The following is a 16,498-nucleotide window of genomic DNA, read 5'->3' as shown; positions in this document are numbered from 1 at the left end:
TACTCTGTAAAATGTGTTCAAAAATTATCAGAAGCATTTCTTCTTACTATTGAAGACTGATTCTCTGTACTGTGCTTTATTTCTTGAAATTTCCTGGAAAGAGTTTCCTGGAATTTGAGGTCATTTCTTCATTTCTCCCATGGGACAGACACACACACGTGTGTGTAAAAAAATATGTGATGTGTATCTCCTGTGGAAACAAACACGCTGCTCCCGGTGTGTACTTTCATGTGTGCACGTAAAGGAAATTGACCTCAGCAGACAAAGCTGTTGTGTTCATAACAAAAAGTAGAGAGGGCTTGTGCGGGCTTCCTCTCCTGAATGGTGGCGAGGAGGGAACAGAGGGAGCAGTCCCAGCATCCAGGACGTCCGCGCTGGTTACCCATTAATCCCTTTCAATGCATTTTCCTCTTTCCCTGCAGTGAAACTCCTAGTGCACACCAGAGAGCCAAGCTGTTTCATCTGTCTCAGGCGAGCCCAGATCTGGACACAGTGCCACCCAGGTGCCCCAGTGACCGAGGAGGGGGGTGTGGGGCGGCTGCTGACTGCCCTCGTATTTGTTTTGTTACATCAGCAGAGTGGACTTCCATGCTCTGTGTCTTTACGCGAGCTGGTTTTCGCTGTCTTCAGCCCGCTCCCTCCTCCTCCCCCAACTCCCTGCCCTCCGCCCGCAGCGCGCCCCTCCTCCCGGGCTGCCTCCCCTCCCTCTCCCCTCCTCTCGCACAGTCAGAGGCTTGAAAACTTGTTAAAAGCTCTCCCAGTGTTCCAACTTAGAAAAAACTTTTACGAGGTATCAGCACTTTTCTTTCATTAGTGGGGAAGGAAGGATGAAAAATACAAAACAGGAGTAGACTTTTAAAGTTTAAATAGATAGGTCTAAGTGCCTGAACGTGCTCTTCCATTTTACTTTAACCATCCAAAGAAGTACTCTGATCCAGTTTCACTGCTGATCAGCAAGGGTAAGTTGAAAGTTTTCTTTTTCATCTTTTTGTGTATCTCTTTTTTGTTTTCTGAAAACACTTCTTTTCTTCTTTTTTTTTTTTCCCCCCCCCCCCCCCCCCCCAGAAATCCTATGTTATTGCGTTCATGGTTGAACTTGTTTTAAAAAAACACATCTCTTAATAGCGTAGATTCTCTTAAAGTGCAAAGCGAAGTTCCATCTTGGAGGAATCCTTTACTTGCTTTCGTCATATTTCTGTACATTTCTAGAAGTGTTACACTTTTACAGCTTATAACCTTTTTCAAGCGAAGGAGGACTGCAGCGAAGTTGTGAGTGCCGGGCTGAGTTGCAGACTTGTTGCTAGTGCTTGGGTGCGATCGCTCCCCTGCGCTGCTCTCGGGGTAACTCAGCTCCTTTAAAGAAAAAAACTGAGGTGCGCTTCAGTCTCCTCTGTTGTACCGAAATTGCATCAGAAGTTAGTAACAGAGAGACCTTGCCCTGAGTGCGTCCAATTCCTTCCCCACACATTTTGCTTTCATATGGAAATCCTGATTGATGCCCGATAGCTTGAGCAGAGCAAGGTTCTTAATTAGGTGCTTTGTTAAATGCTGCAGCTACTGAAGTAGTGACTTTCACGTGGTCTTCCTGATAATTTTTTCCCCTTTTCTTTTAAAATAGATGTGATAAAATCCAGACATGCGTTACGGATTTTTAACCTGGTTTGTATATAGTTACTCTGTTTTAGCAACCTCTGTGAGGGATTTTAGAGAAGGAATGTGGAATATCATGATATGCCTTACCACGTTGGCAATGTCTGTGAAAGTCTTGGGTAGATATAAATGAAAGTTGTCTAGGAAGGACTGTGCAAGAATACACACAACGTGTCATAATCTCTATATGATACATTCCTTTGAAGACTTGAATGACCAAAATGCAGAGGAATAAATGCTTGAGCAGCATCTTTTGGAGAAATGAAAAGCTTTTTATGTTGCGAGACTTGGAGTGATTCCTTATAGTTGTTGCCTACTGCTTGCCAGTAGTTAAAAAGCAACAAGAGGAAGCAGAAAAAGCCTTCGGCTGAAAGACAGATGAAGCACAGTCTATCTTATCAAGTAACACATGAACAAGAATATTGTGTGCTTATATGTGTCCTCATATTTTGCCTTGAGACATCCAGCGAGCCTCACGAAGCAGCATATTTCATCCAAGGCATTCCTTTTCATTTTTGTATGTGACATTTGTGATGAAAACCCCTGGTAATGGAGGCAAAAATGGGCTGTGGACACCTTTTGCCTGATGTCCCCGCGTATGCGTGTGTGTGTGTGTGTGTGTGCGCGCGCATAGGGAGCGAGTTAGAGGACTTGTGTGAAGCTTTCATCCTGCCATTTTTAACATCTGGACAGCACACTATGCTGCAGAATTTAAGCCTTTAGTCTTTGGGATGTTTACTGAAGTGTTTCCTTCAGAAACTTCAAAGCCAGACACTGGCGCTGACCCACAATACCTAACAAGCATACAAATGGGAGAAAGGCAAGTAGCAGGCTCGGTTCAGGAGAGGGAAGGGAGGGATGGACACAGGGGATTTGATTTGCGACATAAAGCTGAATGCTTATACACACAGGAACGCAGACAGATTCAACACTGTAAAGTTATCTCAAGCTATCTCTCATATTATGCAAGCCTAAAAGATTAATTTTATTTGTCTCTGCAATGAACCAAGGCCAAGGATTCCTGTGGGCACAGGGAAGGTTAGAGGACATTGAGCAATGCATCTGTTTCATTAGATACATTGCTTTCTCTCCCCCAGTCACTAGTATCTCCTCCCCTTGTTACCTACTGAATTAGTCTTGCGTGGAGGCATCTGGGCGGTTTTTTATGCCCATGTATGTTTTAGACATCCAGATTTCAAAATCCTCAAGCAGGAGCATCAGAGGGCCCAAGGCCCTCTCAGGGAATTCAGCTTTCCTTCCTTTAATTCCAAAGTGAGTCAGGAGAGGGATGAATCTGGGCATTAACACAGAGGGTAGACCTGAATTGTACAACTAGAGAATGTCTAAGAAAGTGCTTAAAGTTGCTTTTGCAAACACAATTTAAAATTAAACTAGGTGGGGAGGGTACAACATGTGAAAGGCAGAGGCTGTGGGGTAGATCCACTAGTGACTGACCACCAGAAATACTGGCAGACAAAGAAAAAAATCACAGTTGTGACACTAAGTTCTAGTTACTGCAACCATTTAATGCATAATTATTGTCTGGTGGATGAAATGAACTGAAGCTGATCTGCAGTCCTACATATGAACAACACTTTCCCAGAGGAATGTCTGGAAGACATTCTTTTATTTTTGCAAGATTACAGAAAACTAGCTTTCCCTCTTCCAACTTGTCCAACCTCGACGAGTTGTACATCTCATCTGCTTTCTTTGCAATGCATGTTACTTTTGAGAAATGCTCGAGCTGATTGATGTTCAGGGTCCAGAACCTTCTCTCTTGTCCATATGTGTGGGTAAGCACAAATAAAAAGGCAGAAGGGGTTGGAAAACCAAAACTTTGGCCTGTTTCCCAATTGCTTCAGCTGCATGATCCGATTTTAGAACCCACTCTAACCCTTACTGCTCTTCCATCCGCTAGCATGTGACCTTCTAACACTGTAGTCAGACCTGGGCACATTACCACAGCACTGAGTTTGCATTATTCTTTTTGGAAAATATGAACCAGATGACATGATGAATGCTGTCCATAAAAAATAGTTCTAGAATTTCTTAATTGTGGCCTACAAATCAAATGTCATATATTTGGTCATCCAAAACCCATGCAATGAATGCTGTCAGATCTCCTGCTGCTCCATGGATTTTTTTTCCTATCTTTACCCACACACAGTAGGACCTGGAAGAAATTCATCTTTTAAAGACTGCTGTATGTTAATGCTAGGCCAGCATTAGTCTGCCTCAGAAGAAGGTTATGATCCTGTAAAGTATTAATCACCAGGAACTCATGAAACACACGTACTCATCATCAGCCATATCCTTAAATTCCTAAAGTAGTGAAATCATATCAATTGAACAGGCCAGCCTGTGTCATTCAGTGGACTCACTTAAGGTGTTTGGAAGTGTTAAAAGAAGTTTTAGTCCAGAATGTCGAAGAACTATTTTCAAAGGTTCTGCCAACCATTAGAAACTACTTACAAAGCTAGAATACTTAAAATACCCATTTGATACAAACCCTCTTTCTATACCTGGTAAACAGATTTGTAGTCAGTTAATAAAACTGGTCTTTCAGTGCCCTGAAAGTAAACAAGTTAGATCCGATGAATGAATTTTCTCTACAACAAAGCAAAGTACTGTGTTTCATAATGCAATAGAATCCACTTAAGAAAAGGAATAATATATTTGTGCCACCACAAGGTTATCTGATTAACAGTACAATGTTTTGAATTGATGTGGGGTTTTTTATCGCTGGCAAAGGCTAGCATGTAACTGATCTCTGTTTAAAAAAGTTGCTTTTCAAAACTATGTATGAGTAATTCAAGCATGGAATGTTTCCTTCTGGAGTTTATATTGCCAGAGGACACAGATGAAACTTAGCAATTTTGCATGCTGAAGCAAATTAAAAAATAGGTAGTTAATTCTCCAACTATTGCAGGTGTGGGATTAAGTAGGTCAAAACTGAAGTAAATCACATTCCATTAATGAACCAGAAAGGGGTGTAATTAGAAAACAAACAACACATAACTGCCTAGAAATAACATATCCTCTGTTTTCTTATTCAGGCTTTCAATCTGAAATAACATTTAGACAGTAAAAACGTTGAGTCTGAGGAAAGTCTGTTAACCCAGTAGTTTAAAATCATTGGAAAGCTGACTAATTAAATCAAGAAGCTGTTACTTGAAAAAGGCTCCTTCTGTCCACTTCACTTCTAGGACATGGAGCAAATAGTTTGCCCTTAAAACAGACTTCACGTGTTGTATAGTTACAGGCTGTTCTCTGTTTTAACAATCCCAGCCTGAGAAGAACGTAGTCACATTTCATTTCAGCCTTTCCAGAGACCTCTGCGATCCTCTGCCTGACTCCTGTCTGCTGCCCCAGCCCAAAAAGACAAACTCACTTTTCCCGGGAAAGATGAAAGCTGAGGATGGCTGAGGGGATGTGTCAGAGATAAACATGCTGTGCATACTCCTCCCAGCGGAGGCTTCCAGATTTAAAAGTCTGAAGCAGGCCTGATCCTTTGATGGGGCTTCATTCATGAGAAGAGCTAATTATATGAGGAAGGGTCAGCAGGCTGTGGTTGGTGAACTTCAGAGCCAGCTGACTAGGCAAATGGAGGAAACAGCCCTGGGATATTTTTCAGGGGTTCAAAGATAATTGGCATCTCAAAGCAATTTTAGACACTTGTCTCCCGTTACTCTGTCAGACTCTTTCTGATGGCAGGAATGGTGTGTTTTTATTTGACATTTATTGTTATGTTTGAGTTTGCCAGATTTACAGTCTTGTGTTTGTAGTGACTCACTGCTTCTTGAAAGCAAGTCTCCTTGGTGCTAAAATTTCCTATTTTATGAATTATCCAAAAACTGCTTTTTCTATACATGACCTTCACTAGGGGATATATCCATGATGCAGTGGGGAGGAAATCATTTGGACAGTATAAAAACTGTTAATACCAGGAAGGGATTACTCAGCATGCACGGAACAAATATCTATGCCCAGCAGCATCCACTTTGAAGGGGAAAGTTTTTGATTATTTTTCCTGTTAAATTCCTGATTTCACATGCTTTTTCAGGGGGCAAGTTAAAATGTAAGTTTTTATGAGTATAAGATTGCCATTCTCTAGTTGATAAAAATCTATAGTGAAATTTATTCTTCCCAGGATTTTTTATTTCTTTTATGTCATCCTGTGTATTTCCAGATATCCCAAGAACCTGCCCGTGTCCAAGAAATGCACACTTTAAAACTCGAGTCAGGGAGACAGTTTAAACTTACAATGTTCAACACTTGGAATGCAAACTGCAAGCCAGGAGTTGCCTTAGAAAGAGCTCATTTACCTATTTCTTTTTTCCTTGCTGAATATTTTTTCCTTTCAAAACAAAGAAGGAATTTAAATACAAAAAGATGCAAACACAAATCTGAAACTACAATGAATTAAGCAAATCACAGATAAACAGGAAACCAGTTCCTCCAATATGTAACATTATCTTAGTTGTGTTTCATGTATTTACTATTTTTGGTTCCTTCATAAAACTATAGGTAAAGAATGGTAACTTTGATCTGGAAATACTAATGTACAAGCTGTATTTAGAAAGCAATTTTTTCTCTGAAGTTGAGTAGAGTATAAACTTGGCATCATCAGGAACTATCATGGCTAGGCTTCGCGAACGAAGATTTGGGAAGGGCTCTACCCACGTTTGTTGCAAGCGCATTGATCAGGAACTATACTCTTAAATGTATTACACACTATGTAGTGATAGGCAAGAGGCCAGTTTAATGCTGGTGTAGGAAAAACAGCATGCATTTTGCAGTGATAGAATTTTATGTATCTGACCCTAACATTAACTTAATGTAATCTTTTGTATTTATGTTAACCCGTGGTTTGCTTTTTTAGTATCTGAACGATTGAGTGTAAAAATTACAGGGAACAATCAATACACACTGAAATTGAGAAATCGTTCATATATTCCTAGCATATTTAGACAGTGCCACTGCTTAGTTCCACACCCTGCATCAGCAGTGTGTCACAGCTGTTTTCCACATGAGGCAGGTGTAGGTCATTGAACTGAGGCTGCCACCAAGGAAGCTGAGCCAACCACAATGGTCACTGAGGGTTGTCATGGGCTTCTTGAAAACTGGAGTGAAATTAGGAACCTCTTTTTTCATTTTGCTCTGAGACATTACATGGCACTTTCTCTTTTCAGTTTCCCTGATTTCCCACTCCACCTGCAGACTAAAACTCTGTTTTCTCTTCAGATTGTGTAAGACACAGGAATTATAACAAAACGGACACCACTGCTCTATTAGCATTGATCTGTGATTTAGTCTATCAAAGGTATTCAAGCTCTGCCTTAACCCTACTTTTTTTTTATTTTGTGTCCTTGTTTAGCCAGCATCCTGTGAAGATGGGTGATTGGAGTGCCTTAGGAAAACTTCTTGACAAAGTTCAAGCCTATTCTACCGCAGGAGGGAAAGTGTGGCTGTCTGTCCTCTTCATTTTCCGAATCTTGCTATTAGGGACAGCAGTCGAATCTGCTTGGGGAGATGAACAGTCTGCTTTCCGGTGTAACACTCAACAGCCTGGTTGTGAGAACGTCTGTTATGACAAGTCCTTCCCCATCTCCCATGTACGCTTTTGGGTTCTGCAGATCATATTTGTGTCTGTGCCTACCCTTTTGTACCTGGCACACGTGTTCTATGTAATGAGGAAAGAAGAGAAGCTGAACAAAAGAGAAGAAGAGCTCAAGGTGGTCGCAAATGATGGCGTGAATGTGGATATGCACCTCAAGCAAATAGAAATTAAGAAATTCAAGTATGGGATCGAAGAGCATGGCAAAGTGAAGATGCGTGGGGGACTGCTCCGTACTTACATCATCAGCATCCTGTTTAAATCTGTCTTCGAGGTGGCTTTCTTGCTGATACAGTGGTACATTTATGGGTTTAGTCTGAATGCCATCTACACCTGTGAGCGAGATCCGTGCCCACACAGGGTGGACTGTTTCCTCTCCCGTCCAACTGAGAAAACCATCTTCATCCTCTTCATGCTGGTGGTGTCCTTGGTGTCTCTTGCCTTGAACATCATTGAGCTTTTCTACGTGTTCTTCAAGGGTGTCAAGGATCGTGTGAAAGGGAAAACCGACCCCTACTCCCACAGCGGTGCCATGAGCCCTTCCAAGGACTGTGGCTCCCCCAAATATGCTTATTACAATGGCTGCTCCTCACCGACCGCCCCCTTGTCTCCCATGTCTCCCCCAGGGTACAAGCTTGTTACCGGAGACAGGAACAATTCCTCCTGTCGTAACTACAATAAGCAAGCCAGCGAGCAAAACTGGGCCAACTACAGTGCGGAGCAGAACAGAATGGGGCAGGCTGGCAGCACCATCTCCAACTCGCACGCCCAACCGTTCGACTTCTCTGATGAGCACCAGAACAGTAAAAAATTGGCGTCGGGACACGAGCTGCAGCCCCTCACTATTGTGGACCAGAGGCCTCCCAGCAGAGCCAGCAGCCGAGCCAGCAGCAGGCCTCGACCTGACGACCTGGAGATCTAAGCTTCTTGCTGCAGTACTTGCTCAACTATGAAACGACGGGCATTGGAAGATGCCGTCAGTGCTGATCTTGTTCCAGCGGAGGTGGTACTTAACAGTCTCAAGCAGGAGATTTTAACAATCATAAAAAAACAAACAAGCAAACAAACTTTTGAAATAATTGCTGTTTTTTGAAGGGGTGTGGGATTGGTGTGGGGTGGTACATTACACATTGGTATTTAATGTAGCTGGTTTAAAGAATTCAAATACTAAAAAAAAAAAAAAGATAGGTAGTACTAAGGTAAGGGGCTGTTTTTCTAGAAAGGCTGTAAATATCTGAGTGTATGTGTATGTGTGTACTATCATGTTTGTTCCTAAAGAATCTTCTGTAACACTAAAACCTAATAATAACTGAACCCACATTTGTCAGGGTGAAGTGCTACCTGAAGATGAAAACATTTTTCCTATTCAAAATGCAAAAAAGTCCAGGATTGCTTCTGATCATTTCCCTGTCAAGAACATTCCATTCTTAGAAAGTGCACTTTGAAGGTAAACTTTACTACAGGGTCCTCCAGGTTGCCGGAAAGATCCTGTGAGGACAATCTACAATCTTTGAGTTGTTCAATTCAAATTTTAGACATGGCCCACCAAGAAATATACCTGCTCTTCCAGCCCTTCATGCAGGTATATTTTGTCATGTGCGTAAATGGGATGGCTCCATGCTTGTGGAACCGGCAATGACACAGTCTTGCTCACAGCGATACTTGTGTCCCGCTGCTCATGTGCAGTCTAATTAGCATCCTGTAAAACACAGTTTGCTGCCACTTGCAGATTTAAGCATCAAGACGAGCAAGCAACTGCCTTTAGTGAATTTTATCACACCTTTATGTATATTAAGGGAGTGCGTATGTGTGTGGATGTGGAGGTAAAGGTATACACAAAACACCCTTGGAAACGTAGGCTGAGAAATAAACGCACACAAGTTACTTGCAGTTGACACTTTCTCATGGATATTGTGAAAATGTGGGCCACTATGGTGTTTACATTCTGTGGTTCCTTCAATGCAAGTGAAGCACATGTCATTATATTTTTTTAATTCTATAGAATGTTTTCCATGTATCCTAAGTGGATGCTCTTTTAAAAATAAAAAATCAAAAGGGCTTAATCCTGGATGTCTTGCTCTGGAAAATCTCTTTTAAGTGTTTGGGAGTTTTGCCTGAACGAAGCCTACAGGATCAAGCCCAAGATGTAGCAAACCATGTTCTTGCTGGCATGAATGATTTTATTTTGTAGAAGTTAGGGGTGGAAAAGACCCATTAGGTCATCTAGCCAATCTCCCTGATAGGTAATAATGATGCTTGAATGATAGAAGATGTAGTACTGTAAGCAAGCTTTAGTCTTTTATGTGAGAAACTTAGAAGTGCTTTGTGCTGGATTAATAATAAAATATGCCTACATGGCTTTTGCAGTAACTGGTATTTTTCTTGTTCTAAATATTCACATTTACTGAACTGTAATGTCCACTCTGAGTTTGACAGTTAGGTCTTTCTAGATGGCTCTAGTAACTTTAGTGTTTACACTTAGATTTTGTTTGAAATGCAAGTGAAGTTGGAAGGATTTTTAAAGAGTACAATTCTAGCTAATTTATTTGAAATACATGCTAAAGAAATCTACCAGTTTCTTCAAATGCATAGCCTCTTAGCTGAACACAGATTGACCAAGGAAATACATAGCTTGGTTTCATTTTGCAGCAACACAGATAAATTCTTTCATTTAATACATTATATTAATTTGTTTGACATTCCATGTTAAACTACTGTTGTGTTCAACTTCATTGCATGTATGCAACCATAGTTTGTCAGATCATGTTGTCTGGAGAACATTAGTCAATAAAGTTTTAATTTAGTATAAATACATTTTCTAATTGTCTTTTACTGTTTCATATGTCCATATATCTTTTGTTTCAGTAGTATGATCCAAACTTGTTCCTTCCTTGTTCATTTTTCCCCAGTCACCCTGCATTTCAGCAGCATCCTTGATTTAATCCATCTGGTTTTACTTTGAACTGAAATTTCACAGGACCAGATTCAGATACCCTCACAACACTGGAAAAACAAGCATTGTTTGTGCCACTCCTGGAACAAAGTCATGGTCAGCATGAACTACTGTAATTCAAATCTTGCTGTGAGTCTCAGAAAACATATTCATTTACAAACTCTTATAAAAAAAATAGTAGTAAAATACCGTCACATAATTTTTCAAGCAACTTTTAATACGGCTTAGATTCAACATTATGTAATCATTGCCTCTAGTTTACATTTCCCCATGTAATCAGATTGCTTGAGTGACAGTCAGTTTCGATTTCTGGAATTAAAGTGGAATTAAAGCCTCATTCCTTTGGAGCCAATGGGAGAAAGGTAGTGATTTTGATAAGGCTGGGATGTCAATATTGTCTCCTGTTTCACCCTTTATGTCCGTGTCACTGATAAAGTCAAACAGTGCTTACCTTTCCAGTATTGGACTCCAAAGGCGAGACAATTCAACTCCTTTTTTTATTTGAAAAATCAAAATATAATGGTCATGTGATTATCATACAGCTTTCTACTTTCAAATTTGCTTGTTATTTTAAGTTCTAATTCTTCCCCTTCCTATTAGTAAAGAAGGGGAAGAATAAGCAGGGCCGTGGTAATGGATTCACAGCTCTGAGAAATGCTACATGATCACCAGCACAAGGAATGACTCTTTGAAGTTTTCCTTAAATAATAACAGTGAGTCATATTTAAGCTGGCTTGTCCTAGTTTGTCTGTGCAATCAGAAGGGCATTCCAAGCATTTTGTGAGGATCATGCCCTAGGAAAGGTGGATACTGAAGCATTCAGAGAAGGGCCCACCCTGAGACAAAATGTAGTGTTTCCTAGACAGGCTGATTGTCAGGTATGTCCCAGGGGGCATCTTGGACAACTGAAATAATTTAGTACTACAGTGCAAAACTCTTTGAGTGATTTTTTTGGTGGCAATGCATGTGTGTGCTTGTGTAGGGTACAGACATTCCATAGGCCATTTCTCCAGTCTAGATTTGTTTCTGTGGAGTGTTTTTCTTACACACTTCAAAGTCATCCTGGTGACGTGTTTTTGTATGCCATTCGTCCAATTCTTTATGCGCTTTCTCCCAACACATCTCTGCAGCAGCAGTTGCATCAACTGCAGATGACAAAAAATGATGCTAGTGCACACTTCTCAGCCTCTGTAGAAGGATATGTTAGATATTGAATTCAAACTGGAAAAGATGCAAAAATACACATCTCTGAAGGTAATTAAAACAATAGCACCAAACCCAAATATAAAATCCTGTTAAATATTTAAAATTTGTGTTTATGTTTTGTTTAGCAGTATTTTGCCAAAAGCCAAATCATCATAGGGCGTCCTCCCTGTACCAGTAATTTGAAATGTTTCTGAAGAGTAAAGTTAGAAGGACAAGTTACAGACAGCCTAAAATCTATGTGCATATCATGTAATTTCAAGATGTTTTAAATACAGTGAGCACACACTGAAGGTTACTTTCAAATTTAGAAATGAAATTTCCATATTTAAAATGGAAACTACAGTAATAGTTTCAGAACAGAAACAAACCATGTGAGTGTACCTGTCACACCCACTAAAATCTAACATTTTTAAGCAATGTGCTTGTCTCACTGGTCCAGAACCACATCTCCCACATCTGTCTGCAGTGCTGCTGTGCTACTCAGCATCACTGGGTCAACTGCACACTACCACTGTGCTGGCCTTTCCCTTGAACTTTCTCTGCAGCTTGTTATCGATTAAAAGAGAGGAAAAAAAAAAGGAGTGATATAAGGAGTAGAGTTTTTCAAGTCAGATGTGAGAGTTGATCCAGACCTGAAATTCCTTTGACTGGTTAATTCAGCATTCTGGATATGTCAGATCAAAACCTCCTCCAGTTTTGGTGGTGGCTGTTTCTACCCCACTGAGTCAGAACTGCTTTTAATTCTTCTTGTAATTCCTCTATGATTACTGCTGCTCCCTTTTCAAGAATTTAAACAATATAGGGCAGAAAATAGGATTTACCTTCCTCCTGTAGGACTTTTTCTTTCTATTTACTCCTAATCCAAACCTGGCGGGACTGAGCCTTTTACTGAGCTCACAAACCACCCTTGATATACATTTTTTAATACAGTATGTTACTCAAATAGTCAGATTTATCACATTCTCCTTGAAGACATATTCCTTTTCTTCTCGTGCTATTCACTCCAACCTTTTGCAGTTAGATCTGCCAGAGGACTCAGATGACAGCTGTCGCATGGTCCTTGAGGATTTCTCCAGCAATAAAGGAATCCTTTCATGGTACAGAGCTACTCCTTACATTACTTTCATTTCTACTGTTGACATAAGTCAGAAGCGTTAAGTCATGTCTGAGAAATCATTACCTAGATATATTATCTGACTCAGTTCCATGGGACTATTTGAGGGTCCTCCATTTTGTTCTGGCTTTTTCTAACATAATGGCTTCAGAAACCTAGGGCTGTAAAATCAGCTCTGCAAAGAGCTGACTGCCTTTCCCTGACTTAAATCGTGTGCTTTTGAATGTGCCCAAGGACATATTCACACCCAGACTCTGTCAGTCCTGGAAAGTGTGTCAGATGTAAATTACATGATGCTAGCACATCACTAGATTGAAACAGGAAGAGCTTATTGGTTCCTGTTCTTATTTAAAAGGCATTTTGATAGACACAAAAAAAAAAAAAAATGCTTGTCTTAAATACTTCCCAAACTGCACCACTACCAGGAGACCCTAAGAAGCAATACACACAGTGTAGGTATACATGTTAAGCATTATCAGTGGGTACTATGACTATAAACAGTTTAAATAGGTTCAGCTGCTCACTAATCTGGTAAAACCAACTGCTTCCAAAATGGCTGCCCTTACTCTTTTCTCGTGGTAGCCAAAATGCTGCATCTGGTTTACTGTCTTGCTGGCATTTGCAATGCAGAAGCACCTTGGACAAAGACAGACATGTTTTTACAGTGATCGTTTATGCATTAACTCCTTTTAAGTGCTGAAGAAGCTTACTGCTAGGAGCTAGAGGCAGAGAGTCTGGGACAGGCTGTACTGGGTTAGTAATACACCGTCAAGGGAGTCAGCCAGTCAAAAGTAGTGGCTTTCTGGTGATTATGGACTCTCCCATCACTTAAAAAGACGTGGTCTCTGCTGCTATGTTGAGGAAATTTGCATAACAAAATGAGAAATGTAAGCTTAGACTAGTGTAAAAGGGAAAATGTTCAGACATTTAAATTGCTCCTTGAAACAAGCATGGACCACAATTGCATGCTTCCCATTAGAACTCACAGAAAATGGTCACGAGTTCCAGGATTTCAGTCATTTAAATCAATGTAAAAATTCCTCTTAACTTCAAACGTAAACAGATCTTATCCAGAAAGATATATTATGACATCTAATTTTCATTAATATAACTGCAAAGGGAAAGCTGATGAGTATAAGCTACTATGCTCTTGATTAGTATAAGCTAAGCTACTAATACTTAAATGTGTATAATCATACTATTTCCTCACATTTTCTTCTCAAGGTAACTCAGTGCAGAGGCAAATTTATGAAAAGTAGTCTAAAGATTTGGGGCTTTTTTACAAAGAGACATAAACTCTGTAAATATAATGAAATACATTTACATGATGTCCATGTCAAATTTACAGAGGACTACATAAGGGAGTGTGGGGTACTCTATAACATGCATCTAACTCTGCTGGCTTAGGCAGCTGAGGAATAAAATCTTCACTTTGCCTCTCCTTATCCTTATTAGAAAGTTTTCCATATCCCAAACACCTGAGCAGTTTTTCTGTGAGCTTTGCTTGGGTAGGGGTCCTTGTATCCTGCTCCTCCTCCTCCTTCTTTTTCCATCTATAGTATAAGTTCTGTAGGGGAAATGCAATCACAATTGAAACATTGAAATCACATAATATGCAGTAGTTCTCTTTTACACGTCTGCTAACGTGTAAATAACTGAATAGGAGAACAGCATGGAAAATATTTTAAGGCATTAGGAAAGCCTCTGGATACTTTAGCATCTTAAAACCATTGGTCCTTGCTGAAACAGGCTTTTCAGTTTCAGCTTCTGCTGAGTCACAGAGTTTACTTCCTTTGAAGGTTGAAGTAGCTTGGCTTAAAATTGAAGTTGTTCTGGAAAAGTTCAAACCTTTCCTAATGACCATATTTGCATGCTATTCTCAGTGGTATTTACATATAATAGGACATCCTCCACAGGGAGGCCTCTTCAAAACACAGGCTTTGCTTACACTTTGAATTTCCCTATTCAAAAGGGAATATTCAAAATTATCTATGCATCACTACTTCAAAGTGTTTCGCTGGGAGTACTCTGCCATATACTTGGGAGACTCATCATAGTTGTTTGAAAGCTGAATATATAGGCAACTGTAAGATTGCCACCTGGGTTTTGTGTGTGGAGGCAAAGAAGTATTACTCAGGCAAGAATCCTACCTGGTCTGACCTGGCATATTTCTGTGCAGGACAAGGAGTGTCTGTTGAGTGTTATGAGATGAAAACCCTTCTCTGAGCTTTACTTGGTTCCTCATTTGATTCAAGTCCTTGTAGTTTTATTTCAGGAGCACACGGAAGATCCAACTGTGAATCCATGAGCCTATGTAACTGGCTGAGGTCAAGGATAATCTCTGAGGAATATCTTCTGTCTCCATTTTGGTTGTCCCAGCTCTGTGGACTTTGGATGGACTATATAGTGCTCAATCCCTCAATGGTAGGGTAAATGTTCAATTGGCAATGGCAAACGGTGTATGAGTAGAGAAAATGGGTCTGGATTGTTTCCTGTAGAATTTCCTGTAGTATTGAGGCAAACTAGTCAATTGTCATTCCTTATCCTGAAAAGTCAAGGTGTGAAGGGATTTCTGCATTCTGACAGAGGCTTCAGCTGTGAGCTATAATATCCTGTTAATCTTTGTCTTCTTTACTCATCCCTTGCAGCCCACTTCTTTTCTGCATATCAGTTATGCAGCAGATATTTAATGTTTTATACTGAAAAACTTTCTGTACAATTATTTTTTCTTTGTATCATGTGCTAAGGACCACTCATCTTAGAATATCCTGCTCCATTAAATATCTATTAATTAACAAGTTGGTGTTTCTCCTATTTCATTCATTTAGAATGAGTGCTAACTACTACAAGTTTTGGCTGACAGTTTAGGAGGCAATTTTGTATCTCACCTTGTAGGAGCCCACCTTTGCTTCAATCTCTTTCTTTTTAATAGTATTTCATAATTAAGGAAGACATCTGGGGAACTCAGAATGCTAGTTATCTATCTTAACCAGGTGCAGTGAAAGTGCGAGGACAGGGAGTTTGTCCAAATCTTCCTCCCACCTTAGTCCCAAAGGGACTCAAAGCTCGGCTTCCACTAATGATTATGTTTGCTATATAAATAATAATAATACCTGGAGTTGTACTGATACAGTGCTTTTCGTCTTCAAAGTACTTTGAGTACCACATATAATTAGTTTGTTATGGAGTTACCACCTATGATACTGCATGAACTCCAGTACTACCCACTGTGGGAGTCAAAAAGGGAATCTGAACAGCCAGGGAGATTACACATACCCTCCATATCACTACAAGATGAAATTGAAAATGCTGAACAAAGGTATTTTAGTACTTCACAGAGGAGGAGCATCAACAACTAGCAGGAAGCCAGTCTCCCTAAGATAAGGAAACAGGAAAGTTTTCTTTGCTGGTAATCTGCTACTTCAGATCTCTAAACACATTCTAAACACATTTTACCTTGAACTATGTCTCAGTCAAGCTGGCAGAAGATCACAGGTAGATTGTCTCATGACATGGAGTCTTCATCTTCATGCAACTAGAATACATCCATCTTTTTTTTTTTTAATTAAAAAAACTTTAATTTGATGAAGGCAGAACAGATGCAGACATAGTAAGTATAACAATAAATAGGTTTTTACAGACTTTAGTAAGGCTCCAGGGGAACAACTTATCCAGAGTACACCATCGGCAATTGACAGTCCAGCTGAGCACAATTGAAAGATAATTGTATTTTCCAAGTATTTCCAGTGAGCTTACAACAGGTCCTTCTGAATATTCAGGAGTTTGTTCTTTAAATCAGCTTGGCATTTGTTGAAGATTATCATCCCAACATAAATTGGTAAAACAGCCTTTTCAAAACTACAGCATTAAGAAAAGAGAAGAAAAAAAGAGCAGTAACAGCCCATTCAGTTCGGTGAAGATAAGGATGCAGAGGAAGAGAGCATTTTTGGATGAAAAA

The 16,498-nt window shown here is 40.0% G+C and overlaps 1 protein-coding gene across 1 annotated transcript; it reads left to right on the top strand.

The window, feature by feature from the left end:
* The first annotated feature begins 681 nt into the window (after positions 1 to 681).
* Positions 682 to 10,081, top strand: GJA1 (gap junction protein alpha 1). Its single transcript, XM_027692207.1, has 2 exons — positions 682 to 959; positions 7,028 to 10,081. The coding sequence occupies exon 2, from the start codon at positions 7,044 to 7,046 to the stop codon at positions 8,187 to 8,189; it is 1,146 nt and encodes a 381-aa protein (XP_027548008.1). The 5' UTR covers positions 682 to 959; positions 7,028 to 7,043; the 3' UTR covers positions 8,190 to 10,081.
* Positions 10,082 to 16,498: the final 6,417 nt, after the last annotated feature.

This window comes from Neopelma chrysocephalum, unplaced genomic scaffold, assembly GCF_003984885.1.
Source record: "Neopelma chrysocephalum unplaced genomic scaffold, ASM398488v2 Primary Assembly neopelma1_23, whole genome shotgun sequence".
Classification (NCBI taxonomy): Eukaryota; Metazoa; Chordata; class Aves; order Passeriformes; family Pipridae; genus Neopelma; species Neopelma chrysocephalum.
The sequence above is the reverse complement of the archived record's forward strand: the minus strand, read 5'-3'. Positions and strand labels throughout refer to the sequence as shown.